This window comes from Carlito syrichta, unplaced genomic scaffold (assembly GCF_000164805.1).
Source record: "Carlito syrichta isolate Samal-C Ts95f unplaced genomic scaffold, Tarsius_syrichta-2.0.1 Scaffold136919, whole genome shotgun sequence".
Lineage (NCBI taxonomy): Eukaryota > Metazoa > Chordata > Mammalia > Primates > Tarsiidae > Carlito > Carlito syrichta.
In genome coordinates this window covers 118,817-131,503 of record NW_007081015.1, presented here as the reverse complement: position 1 = coordinate 131,503, position 12,687 = coordinate 118,817, and the positions used below count along the sequence as shown (strand labels likewise).

The following is a 12,687-nucleotide window of genomic DNA, read 5'->3' as shown; positions in this document are numbered from 1 at the left end:
AGGCTGAGCCACCGAGCCCGGCCTCCTATTTTTTTTATAGAGACAGAGTCTCGCTATGTTGCCCAAGCTGTTCTCAACTCCTGGACTTAAGCAATCCTCCTGCCTTGGCCTCTCAAAGTGCTGGGATTACATGCATAAGCCACCATGCCCAACCTTAGATGGACTCTAAGCCTTCAGGAGGGGTGAAATCTCACTCAAGAGTCAGTGTAGATGGAAAAGAAATGAAGCCCAAGTTCCCAGCTCTTAGAGTTTGCAGAAACATCCACCTCAAAGAAAACTGAAAAGAGCAGTCAGAGAGGGAAAAGCAAAAAAGGGGGGAAGCCGCTCCGGAAGCCATGCAAAGAAAGTGAGTCAAGGAAGAGTGAGGGGCAATGGGTTGGAGTGGACATTGGGTTTAACAGCAAGGAGGCCATTGGTGACCTAGACAAGAACAGTTTTATGGAACTTGATTGGAGTCGGTTCAGAGAAATGGGGTCTGTGCCTTGGGCTGAAGATTCCCAAGTAGTGGGAGCAGGGTGCAGGGAGTCTGGGGGCAAGTGGAAACCCACTGGGACCAGGACAGCTGAAGGCAGAGCTAGCTGTCGTGTCCAGGGCCTATGCCCGGGTCTCACAGAGTCCTGTCACTCAAGCTCTCCAGAGCCTGGTTCATCCAGGGCTCCGGGCAGCCACTGAAGGATGGCTAGGGCTGTTTCTGTAAGACCCCCCCTTCCGAAGACTGGAGAATGGAGTGGAAGGACTAGAGAATGCAGGGAGGAAGGGGAGCCTGCAGGAGGCACCAGGCGTGCACATGAAGCAAACGCGCAGATGTGAAGGGCATTTAGGCGGTGGAAGGAGCAGGAGTTGTGTTCAGTTATCATAGGAAGAAGGTGGAGGGTCATGCTGGCTCCTGAGATGCTGTCAGGACAGTGGAGTGAGGTGCTGCTTTTTATTCATGAAGAAAATGCTGAGAGGAGGAGTTGGGTCAGGGACAAGAATTCTGATTTGGACCCATGAAGCCTGCAGTACACATTCACTGTCAGCTTATATCTCCAGAAATTAAGCTTCTCAAATCTGCAAACGTAACACATGCACAGTGGTCTTGGAGACCAATTCCCACGCCAATCATTTTTATGCTAAAGCTGTGTTGCATTTTTACAACCACAGGCACAAAGGGAGACTGGCCGGGCCCTGTGTCCAGATGAAATCAAGCTTAATGCTAGATATTGCCTGTGACCAGCACCTACCCCACCTCCATCCATCCCTTGGTCTTCCAGCCATCTCTGTCCCCTCTTCCTCACACAGGGAACCCAGCCCAGGCCAGATTTCTGTGTCCGTCCCCCATCCCTTCCCTCACCTGGACCACATTATCTTGTCCTCCTGGATCACCTGCTCACCCCCACCCTGCGCCCACCTGCACCAAATCCCTCAGGCCTCCCTCTTGCCCAGCAGACTCCTGAGCCTGCAGGGCTTTCCCTGAGGACTGAAGAACCAGACTCCGGAAGCAAAAGCCATGACCTAAGCCCCCAGTACAGCCCTGTTATCAAACAGGGGCAGGCCTCAGCCCCAACGCAAAAAGAGGGGGCCCAGAAAGAGGGCACCTGGGAGCCAAAGGAGGTATTGGGCTGGAGGGGCTGAGGGAGGGGGAGAGAACTGGGGGGAGGGGAGGGGCCGGTGGGAGGAGGAGGAGGAGGGGCCTAAAGGGAGGGGAGGCTCGGGCAGGGACTTGGCTCCTGCTGCGGTCCAGCTCGCTGGACTTTCCTGACCTCAACTTGTCTTCTAGCCCTCCCAGCCGCCCAGGCCCAAGCCTCCCATCCCCACCAAACCTCAGCTGCCCCCTGAAGTCTACACAGGCCCCCTGCCACGATCCCGCCCGGCCCCGCCACCCAAGCCCGCCAGCCCGATCTACCACGAGCCAGATGAATCCATAGCCTTCTATGCCATGGGCCGGGGCAGCCCCGGGGAAGCCCCCAGCAACATCTACGCCGAGGTGGAAGATGAGGGCCCGCTGACCCTCCTCAGGCACCCTGTTCTACGGAAGTGCCGGTCCAGGCCTGTCCCAGGAGGCCAGGTAAATGGGGGTGCGAGGAAAGGCTAGTCGCAGAAGGCCTCCCTGCAGGCTAGATTGGGGAAGGTGGAGGTGTTCGGGTTGATGCCTGGGTCAGCGTGAAAGCCAGCGGCCTGAGATGATGCAGGAAAGCCAGAACAGTCCAGGCTGCCAGCACCGCCTTCCAGGTCCAGGGTGCTCCTTCTTCTCCCCGTGTCACTCAGGCCGGCCCCACCTGCGTCAAGCCCCACCCCCTCCTATTTCACAGAGAAAACACAAGTCCTCAGGCAGGGACCCCCTCAGCCTTCCCCTTGTGTCATCTCAGATGAGCTCAGGGGAAGGGGTGTCTGCACGCCCAGCCTCCTGCATACTCCCCCCCTCCCTCTTCCATCCCCCCCGCCCCCGGTCTTCTCCTGACCTGTTCAAGTCTGCATCTCATGTGACGGGTTAGAACCGCTGGCCTCTCCCACCCTCTCCCTCACCTCTGGCCCCCTCAGGCTCTTCCCCACTCCCCCTTCCTGCCGGTGCCCCAGGCTCCCCCTCAGCCCTTGCGCCTGCTTGCTCACTCACCCACCCCTGCCATACTGCTGTTCTAGAGCTGATGTTGCCATGTCTCCATCCAGACTTCTCTCCAGACTTCTGCTCAACTCCCCTGGGTCCCACGGCCCATCAAACTCAGCACAACCAACACTGCCCTCACCCTTGTCCTCCAGACTGCTCCTTCAGCATTCCACATCCTGATGGATAACCCTCCCGCCATCCAGCTTGGCAAGCCAGAGTCCCAGGGCTCCCTCAACACCCACCTCCCTCTTCACCTCTACAGAAGCCACTCATTCCTGCTGGCTCTTTTCCTGAGTGGAGTTGTCCTTTCCCCAGTTCCAGCTCCCATCATTTCTCATCAGGACTTTTCCAAGACCATCTTCTTTTTTTTTTTTATTGTGTGTGTGTGTGTATTTTTGTTTTTTTGGTAGAGACTAGGTTTTACTATTTTGCTATGTTGCCTGGGCTAGTCTCGAACTCCTGGACTCAAGCAATCCTCCCACCTTGGCCTCCCAAAATGCTGGGATTACAGGTGTGAGCCACCATGCCTGGCCTTTCCAGGACCTTCTTAACTGGTCCCCTAACCCCGTTCTTGCCACTTCTGATCCACTCTGACCCAAGGAAGCCAGAATGGTCCTTCTGAAGCAGCTGCCTGGCCTGTGAGGCCTTCCATACTTGAGTGGGAGTGGGGGTCCCACTCCTTAGCTCACCACCAGCTGCTTCATACTCTAGAACTATTCATTTTTCTCTAAACTCACCAAGTATCTCAAGCCTCTTGAGGTTTGTACCCACCGGCCCAGCCTATAGCAGCTTCCTGCAATCTCATCCTCTCACTGTCCACAACCTTCTAATCATCCTTTAAGAACAGCTTTCCCATGAGCCGGGCGTGGTAGCGTGCGCCTGTAGTTCCAGTTACTCGGAAGGCTGAGGCGGAAGGATCGCCGGAGCCCAGCGGGTCGAGGCTGCGGTGGCCAGGAGCAGCTACTGCACCCCAGTCTGGGCGACAGAGTGAGACTCCAACTCAAAAAAAAAGAACAGCTTTCCCTTCTCCTCCTCTGGAAAGACTTCCCTGACCTGCCACAGAGGCCACCTGTCTCATCCCATCTCCCTCCACCTCCTTCCTTCTCTAGTAGAGTGTGAGCTACCTGAGGGCGGGGGCTGGGACTTACCTCTGATTCCAAAGCATCCAGCTCAGCGCCTGGCACAGAGAAGGTGCTCAGGAAATGTTTGTTGAATGAATGAATGAGAGGGGTTTAGACCCCTCTCTGGAGGCCAATGTCTGCTAAGGCCAGGTACTTTGTCCTTGAGACCCCAGGTAGGCCTAAGAGGCAGAGGGTACCATAGGATTGTCCTTCTCTCTGCAGAATCCTGGTGGCCCACAGCTGCATTCTGAGAACTCTGTGACTGGACAAGGCCCTCCTCTGCCCCACCAGCCTCCACCCACCTGGAGACACACCCTGCCCCACAATCTTTCTAGACAAGTGCTTCAGGACAGAGGACAGGCATGCCTCCCCCTTGAGCCTCCTCAGTAGGTGGTGAGTCTGAGCTAGGGGAGGATAACTTGGAACATCAGGTCCAGAGACCTTCACACACACCTGGGCGCCCTTCTCAGGAAATGTGGATGGAACAAACCATAGGTGATCAAAGCTGCAAAGGACCTCAGCCATCATCTGCTGCAAGGATGGCAAAGAGGTGTCATCTTGCATGCCAACTCCAATCCATTGGTCGTGGCTGCCTAGAGCGCAGCATTGGAAAGGATGTTAAGGTCATATCTGAACTCAGCAGAAAAGAGCACCATGATTGATTAGTGATGTCTGCCACGGGTGAGGGAGGGAGGGAGAATGAGCAGCATTTCATTTGCCCTTACAGATCAAGCCCAGCTCCCTTACTGTGCAGATAAGGAAACAAAGCCAGAGAGGCACAGTGACTTGGCCAAGGTCAAGGACTAGAACCCAGCCTTCCTGACCGCCCTGCTTCGTGCACTGTTCCTTACCCCACATCCATGAACTCTTCTCCACAGGAAACTTCAGAGATTTCCTCAGACAGGAAATCTGGCTGCTTTCCAGGGTTCTGCTGCACAGGGGCCTGGTGGCTGGGTGCCCTGTTCTGTCTAGATCGCAGCTTAACCTCGTCCCTCTGACAGGTCTGTCCTCCCCCCCAAGAAGCCTGGAGGTCAGAAAAGCAAAGTGTGCAGTCTGCTTCTTCTTAGGGGCACAGCCACTGGCTCCCTCCTGACAGTCCCCAGGAATCTGATGGCTTAGTGCTTGGCAATCCTCTAAAACAACACGGAAATGTGCTAGGAGGGCCCTGCTGGCTCCCGCTGCCCTGGTTTCTCCTCCTGGAGTCATTCCCTTGGCCCTCTGAGCCTTGGTGTCTGGGCCCTGGTCCAATGCTGCTGTTGTCTGAGGAATGGTTTGGTGAGAACAGATGTTAGAACTTGTTTGTTGATTCTTGTCTGGCTAATAAATCATCACCAGCCGCCTCCCCCTACAGGGATCCCAGTCCTCCAGGCTCCTTCTGTCTCTGTCTCTGACTTTCCTCTTTCACATTGGAAGGCAGGTGGTTGAACTGCCATTGCAGTGGGGACAGTGGAGCCTGAAGCTTGAGAGACACCTGGACAAGGGATGCAGACCTCTACCAAGTGCTCCTTCCCTCGCTGGGCTGGGTCAAGCAGGAATGGCTGTCTCCAGAGCCGGGGCAGGGAGGGGAGCAGGTGAGGAATGGCCCCTTCAGCTCCTCCCCAGCCCCTCTGCCAGGCACTGGACTTGGGAGGAGGTGTGTGTGAGCCCCTCAGAGGACAGGGACCCCTCCCCCAGAAGCGGAACCAGGTCTTTCAGGTCTTCTTAACCTCTTGGGCTTAGACCCCTCTCCCCCACCCCCCCTTGTGACATTTCCCCTCTTCTCTGCCCAGATCCACTTCAGGGCCAGCCTCCTGCTCCTGGGCCAAGCTCTCCACTCGGCTCCAGCCACCTGGAAGAGTGTGCCTGGTCTTACTTTGGTCTCAGACTGGGGGCTTTCTGAGACAGGGCATATCTGCCCCTGGATCCTCCTGAGGACTCAGAGCAGAGCATGCCCCAGCAGGCCACTCAGACCTGGGTCCTCCGTGGCCCTATCTGTGCAGCCTGTTCTTGCACACCCGTTCCTGAGAGCTTAGCTGAGGCAGGTAGTGCCTGTCAGGGACCCTGTTCCAGCCAGGGCACCCCACGCCTGCCTGAGACAAAAAGCCTCCAGACCCTTTCCTCCAGCCATGGTCCCTAGGCCCTGGACGCGGCCACCACCCAGCACACACCACCCCCGTGGGCCCAGGCGCCAGCTCCAGTGACTGGCCAGCGCCCTCCTTTCCACTCCAGTGCTAATCAGCTTAAGGAGAAATATGGCTGCTGAGTCAACAGAGCTAGGTTCCACTTCCTTTTTGTTTAGACCTCAGGTCTGAACACCCTCCTGAGCAAGAGGCGAGGAGGGGAGGGAAGGGGAGCAGATGGCTTTGCTGCAGAAAGGTCTTGGGTGAGCCTCAGGGAGTTGCCTCATGGCTAGTTCCTATGGCAGGGAGAGGAGGCAGAAGGCTGGCAAGAGGTCAAAGTTGGAAAAGGATTTCCGCAGACCCTAGGGTACAATGGAGGGGGGGCGCAGAATGCCCAGTGACCACTTAGTGGAGGAGCCAAGCCTGTAAGACAGGGGCAGGGCGGAGCCCAGGGACTCTCTCCCTCCTCCTCCAGCTCCTCCATCCAGCCTGGGGACACACACCAAAGGGGCTGTGCGAGAATCCAGGTGATACCCTGGGGTCTGGTCATGGCACCCTGCCAACCAGCTGTGTGGCCTTTGAGGGCAGCCCTTTTTCTGTGCCACCGCTCTCCCCATTCCTTGTAGATTGGAGATATGGCCTCCTCATGGGCACACAGGGAGGTTCCTGTCCAGATGAGACCATGTGCGTGAAGGCTCTGAAAAGCACCACTGCTGGGGCTGGAAAGGTCTTCAGAGACCTGTCATGACAGACTTTTTGGTTCAACTAGAGGAAGCAACGAGGTCTAGAAAGGGGAGGTGACGGGAGGCTGAAGACAGGCCCAGGACCCAGGTCTTGGCTTCCTAATGCAGTGATCCTCCTGATATCACAGGGCCCCTCCCAGGCCAGCCCTGAGCATGGTGGCCGACCAGCCCTTCCCCTCAGCTGGGGGCAGCCCTGCACCATCCTGCTGACCTCGCTTGCAAGCTGGGGGCTAGACCTGCGGAGACCTCAGTAGGGAGGAGGAGGAACTTGCACAAGGAGAGGGAACTGGGACGATGATGCTGAGCAGGTTGCTCCTCCTCCCCACCCAGAGACTCCACTCACGCCAGGGGAAGGTGCTTCTCTGCCAACTCTACCTACCAGTGGTCCTTCCATCCCTCCTGCCTCCCTCCTCCAGGCAGGGCCTCTCTGGCTCAGCATGCTCAGATCTGCAAAAGCAGTCTCTCACCCCCAGCCCCAGGTCCCCACTAGAGTTCAGGAAGGCCTTGCTAAGCAAGAACGCTGCCCCCACTGCAGGTCCAGCTCTGTCCTCAGCCCCAGTCCCTCCAGCCCCGCTGCTGACCCCAGGGCCCTCCCCTGCTCCAGTCCCCGCTAAGCTGCCCCTTTCATCCTGTCTGCTCCTCAACCGATACAGTAGACGGTCTCAGGAAGGTGACCTGTAACTGGCTCAGGGGCAGGGGGGCTGAAAGTTGTAACTCCCAGGCCTCAGCTGTCCCAATTCCACAGCACAATCCCACGAAACCAAGCGGGGAGGGATGGGGGCCAGTCATCAGAGTCCCCGCCCCATCCTCACCTGAAAGCAAACTGAACCTAGAGGGTGAGGGAGTAAAAGAGGAGAGATAGGGGCACGCAGCCCTGAGTGTTCCAGCATCCTTGCCACTTTGCGCAGGCCCCACAGAACTTTAATCAGCCCCTCCACTATATTGGGGCTTTTTTTTTTGAGTTGGAGTCTCACTCTGTCACCCAGACTGGAGTGCAGTGGCCGTTCCCGGCCACAGCAGCCTCGACCTGCTGGGCTCCAGCGATCCTTCCGCCTCAGCCTTCCGAGTAGCCGGAATGACAGGCATGCGCTACCACACCCGGCTGATTTTTTGATTTATTGTAGAGATGAGGTCTCGCTGCCCAGGCGGGTCTCCAACCCACGGGTTCAGGCAATCCACTCATCTCAGCCTCCCAAAGGCGCGGGATTACAGGCTGAGCCACTGAGCCCGGCTATTGGGGCTTTTAGACAGCAAGCTCAGCTTTCCAGCTGGGGTGGAGACCTGCTGAGCCCTTCCTAGGGAGGCAGTGGCATTACCGACACTGGAATACCCTCATTATCACAACTTGGCCAACCCTGTGCAGTTTCTGAGTCTGACCTCAGCTGCCTCAGCTCCACCCTGGTCCATGCAATACTGCCTACCCAAGCTCTGGCCCACCCCTTCATCTTCCAGGGCCCTCTGTATCCCCTGCCTCCTTCTGCCCCTTGGCTGTTGCTGCCATGCCAATTTTAACCGAGTGTCATTCTGTGTCTCCTTCATCCCTGTCTTTTTCCTGTTTTATCAGAACATGAGGCTACTATCTCCAGGAAGTCCTCCCAGATGAAGTCTGTTCATTTTCTTTGTCAGTGACAGGAAATTCCAACCACCAAAAAAAATGCCATCTTTGGTAGAACTAAAAGTGGCTTTTAAGAGAAACTGTGACTTAAGACTACTTGAGAAGAAATGAAGGAGGTGGGAGGCAAGAGGACCCTTAGAAATATCTAGCCCAGGCCAGGCATGGTGGCTCAAGCCTGTAATCCCAGCACTTTGGGAGGCTGAGGCAAAAGGATTGCCTAAGTTCAGGGGTTTGAGACCAGCCTGGGCAATTTGGTGAGACCTCGTCTCTACAATAAACCAAAAAATAAGCCGGGTGTGGTAGTGCAAACCTGTAGTTCCAGCTACTTGGAAGGCTGAGGCAGAAGGATCACCTGAGCCCACCAGATTGAGGCTGTGGTGGCCATGAGCGTGCCTGGGCAACAAAGTGAGACTCCGACTCAAAAAAAAGAAAACAATCTAGCCAAATCCTGTCCACTCCCAGAAGACACTGGAGCTCTCCCTCCCCACCCCTCACTTCCCAGTCCCAAGCACTTCCAGCTCCATTATGAAGTAGAACTTACAATGAGAAAGTTGAACGACTGAGTCCCAGAGTGTGGCAGCTCAGGTGGGACGGGCTGCATCTGCAACCAGGCGCAGCAAAGTAAGTGTTCGACTCAGTGGGTCTCAGACTTCTGGGCTCTGCTGAGGTGCCTCACCAGCTGGGACACCCCAGGGGGCAGATCTCAGCACTGGCCCCCCAGTGCCTTGTGGACAGTGAGTGTATGATAGAGGCAGGTGTTCCTTGCTGAAGGCTCAGCTAGATGCAGAGTTGAGCAACTCCAGCCCGAGTGTCCCTGTGGGACGCAGGAACCCTGTCTGGCTTCAACCTGAATTTAGGTCAGATTTCAGATAAGCAGGTGGTTTTCCTGTAAGTGATGAAACCCTCCTCTGTGCTTAATGAGAAACAGACTCAACTTACCCCAGCACATAAAACCTGAAGCATGGCGAGATTCTTCACATCTACCTCTTCCTTCCCATCCCAAGTCTCCACCACCACCTCTTCAAACTGCCCCTCTGGCCTTGGCCTGGCCTTGGTCACCAGGACTGCCAAACAAGAGTCCTGCCCTGGGTTTCCCTGCACCAGTGGATCAAGAGTCTGAGTCTGGCCAACAGCACCGCCACCTGGCAACCAGGGCTCCTGTAGGAGTCTCTTCAGCGCTGTTCTGCAGGAAACCACAGCAGCTGAGTCCCACTGGAACCCTAGAACCCTCAGCAATCCTCTTGCATGATGCTTTGCATCCCGTTTTTTGTGACCACCCTTGCCCCGAGAGGAGGAAATCATGCTATCTGTCTTGTCACTGCTGGGCATCCCAGTGCCCTACATCTAACTGAAGTCCAGAGACCTGGCCGCTCCTCTCCCAGCAAAGGCTAGGGATCTAGGAGTCTCCCAGGATATCAGTCTAGCCCCCAACTCTTTGTGAAGCGTCCAGACCAGTCCAGGCCAATGACTACCACTGAATTCAGATTCAGTGGCAATCTGAGTCCTCTTTAGGGACAGGCATTTACCTCTGCTGAATGGCATGTTATGTCTAACAGTTCTTTCAGGCCTCAGAAAGAACCTTCTGACTCCCTCCAGTCTCCAGAGATTTGCAACACTTTACATACTGGGATCACAGGCCACTTTGAAATCATCCTGCCCCACACAAAATGGTGCATGTAATTCCTAAGGTCTTCCATGGCCATGAACCCAGCTACATGGTGGGTGGAGAGGGAAAAAAGCAAAGTGATCACCAAGGCAGCTCAGGATGCTGTGGAGGGTGCTTGCACAAGGTAAACACTGAGAATTCGGGGACAGGGCAGGCAGCATCTGTCAGACTGAATGTTTTATTTCAACAGACATCCCTGGTTTAAAAAAAAAAAAAGGTGGGGGGTGGTTTCAACATTTCATCACACCTGACAGGGAGCAAAACTCCCATCCAAGAACGCAGAGCCCCTTCTGAGGCATCACTCAAGTCTGCAAGCTCCAAGACACCCAGGAGCTGAATTTCTAACTTTTGTTAAGAAAAATCTATCAAATGTGTTCATTCTCGCAGAGGCGAGGGCTGGGTCCTCAGGGAAAGAGATCCTGGGCCTAGAGCAGCTGGGGTCCCAGAGGTGAAGCTGGAGGCCAGGCCAGCTGGGCTGGCAGATCCCGGGAGCAAGCAGTTCCAGAGCCTTAGAATCCATATTTGGCTTGGGTCTGACGGCGGCTGAGCTTGTTCTCTGACCAGGTGTTCTTCAGTTCCAGCTCCCGCTCCTTAGCCTGTGGCGAGGAAGAGGGTAGGGGGGAGTCAACCTGGAATTCTGAGACAGCTACTTTTTGCCTCTGTGATCTTCCCAACTTAAAGTCTTTCTCCCATCAAAACAATTAATTAGTAAATTTCTCGAAAGACCTACTCAAGTAAAAGGGGAGGACTTCAAGAAAGAAAAAAAAAAAAAGCCGGGCTCAGTGGTTCAGCTTGTAATCCCAGCACTCTAGGAGGCTGAGGTGAGTGGATTGCCTGAGCCCGCGGGTTCAAGACCCGCCTGGGCAACTTGGCGAGACTGCATCTCTACGATAAATCAAAAATTAGCCGGGCGTGGTAGCGCGTGCCTGTAGTTCCAGCTACTCGGAAGGCTGAGGCGGAAGGATCGCTGGAGCCCAGCAGGTCGAGGCTGCGGTGGCCGGGAGCGGCCAGACTGCACTCCAGTCTGGGCAACAGAGCGAGACTCCAACTCAAAAAACAAAAAAAAAAAGAAAGCAAAAAAAAAAAATATATATATATATATCATCTCTTTGGGGAGCTATCAAGGTTTAAGAAGATTAAAGACAAGAATTCTGGTGTGTCTTCTGACAGAATTAAAATGGAAGCCAGGTGCAGTGGCTCACACCTATAATCCCAACGCTTTGGGAGGCCAAGGTAAGAGGGATTGCCTGAGCCCAGGAGTTTAAGACCAGCCTGGGCAATTTGGCAAGACCTCATCTCTACAATAAAACAAAAAAATGAGCCAGGCATGGTGGTATCCGCCTGTAGTTCCTGCTACTTGGAAGGCTGAGGCAGAAGGATTACCTGAGCCTATCAGGTTGAAGCTGTGGTGACTGTGATCATGCACTACACTCCAGCCTGGGTGACAGAGTAAGACTCTGACTCAGAAAAGCCCCTGAAATGCTCAAGTGGGAAGTGGACAAATGAGAACTCAAATTTGGCATCTGAAAGGAAGACAATCAGCTGCCCTAGACACCGAACCAACAGAGCGAAAAGACGGCATCAAAGGCCTGGACAGGTCAAAACAGAACACCAACCTACAAGAACTTAGATGCAGTTCTGCTGTTGTGCTGAATAGAGCATATGGGGTACCCTGGAAATTCATACTATTTTTTTTTTTTGAGTGATCAAAGGCTAACTGTATTTAAAAGCTGCCCAGTCATATTAAGTAAATACCAAGACATACTCTAAATCCTGTCTTTTGGCTTATCTGTAATTCGATATTACTTGTGTTGATGCTCCCTGCCAAAGAAGTGGAGAATACAAAATGCACCTCCTCATCAGGTAGATGTTTTTGCTAAGTTGATGGTTCAACTCCTTTTTTTTTAGTTTTTTAAATTACTAGATAAACTTGCTATTTAAAAGAATCCTATGGTAAACCACTTTGCTCTCCTCTTAAATTATGTTTTAGATATCCGAATTTTTTTTTTTTTTTTTGAGTTGGAGTCTCACTCCATCACCCAGACTGGAGTGCAGTGGCATGCTCCCAGCCACCGCAGCCTCGACCTGCTGGGCTCCGGCAATCCTTCCGCCTCAGCCTTCCAAGTAGCTGGAACTACAGGCACGTGCTACCATGCCCAGCTAATTTTTGATTTACTATAGAGATGAGGTCTCGCCAAGTTGCCTGGGCGGGTCACGTACTCTCGGGCTCAAGCAATCCACTCACCTCAGCCTCCCAAAGCGCTGGGATTACAGGCTGAGTCACTGAGCCCAGCCCAGATATCCGAATTCTCACAGTTTTACTCAAAGCACCTGTACAGGAGTCTTATCCGCAGTGAGCCTGAGGCAGAGTAGGCTCATTCTGAAGGACATATCCCCCTCTAGTGGCCACATGGAGAACAGGGGAGGACGACTGCTGGAAGATGGTTCCTGACACCTGGGTTTCTAGCCCATCTCAGCCTTCAAATTCCCAGTTTTCCAAGGATCTTGCCTGAGCCAGGGCCCTCAGCCTCTCACCTGATGAATCAGGTATGTGATCTGGTGTTTCCGCCGCTGCTGGCCTGTTGGCTGCTCACCTTTCTTCTGCATGGGAAGAAAACACAGTCATTAACCCACAGGAAGAAAGCAGAAGTTTCTCATGTGCCCTGATGATGTAGCAATGGGGACTGAGAAACCAACTACACAGCCCAAATCCTGAGGAGAAAAGTCAGCTTGGAGCTTTGTCTATATACTTACAAAACTGTTGCCTTTATTAAAGCCATTAGGCAAAAAACTCAAGCTCAGAATACTTGTCTGAAGTAGCCTGCTAATATCCCCATTAAACCGGAACTACTCTGAGGT

At 54.1% G+C, this 12,687-nt stretch overlaps 2 protein-coding genes across 4 annotated transcripts in view; one reads left to right on the top strand and one right to left on the bottom strand.

The window, feature by feature from the left end:
- SH2D2A (SH2 domain containing 2A) overlaps positions 1–4,095 on the top strand; it is a 9,669-nt gene extending 5,574 nt beyond the window's left edge. For both annotated transcript variants that reach the window (XM_008049795.1, XM_008049796.1), the window contains exons 6-8: positions 1,429–1,593; positions 1,760–2,047; positions 3,928–4,095. In XM_008049795.1, the coding sequence (XP_008047986.1) occupies positions 1,429–1,593; positions 1,760–2,047; positions 3,928–4,095 (621 nt within the window). The remainder of the gene's footprint in view (positions 1–1,428; positions 1,594–1,759; positions 2,048–3,927) is intronic.
- Positions 4,096–9,990: 5,895 nt separating this feature from the next.
- PRCC (papillary renal cell carcinoma (translocation-associated)) overlaps positions 9,991–12,687 on the bottom strand; it is a 34,851-nt gene continuing 32,154 nt past the window's right edge. For both annotated transcript variants that reach the window (XM_008049794.2, XM_021708434.1), the window contains 2 exons: positions 12,364–12,429; positions 9,991–10,424 (listed from right to left, as the gene is read on the bottom strand). In XM_008049794.2, the coding sequence (XP_008047985.1) occupies positions 10,338–10,424; positions 12,364–12,429 (153 nt within the window). In that variant the 3' untranslated portion in view covers positions 9,991–10,337. The remainder of the gene's footprint in view (positions 10,425–12,363; positions 12,430–12,687) is intronic.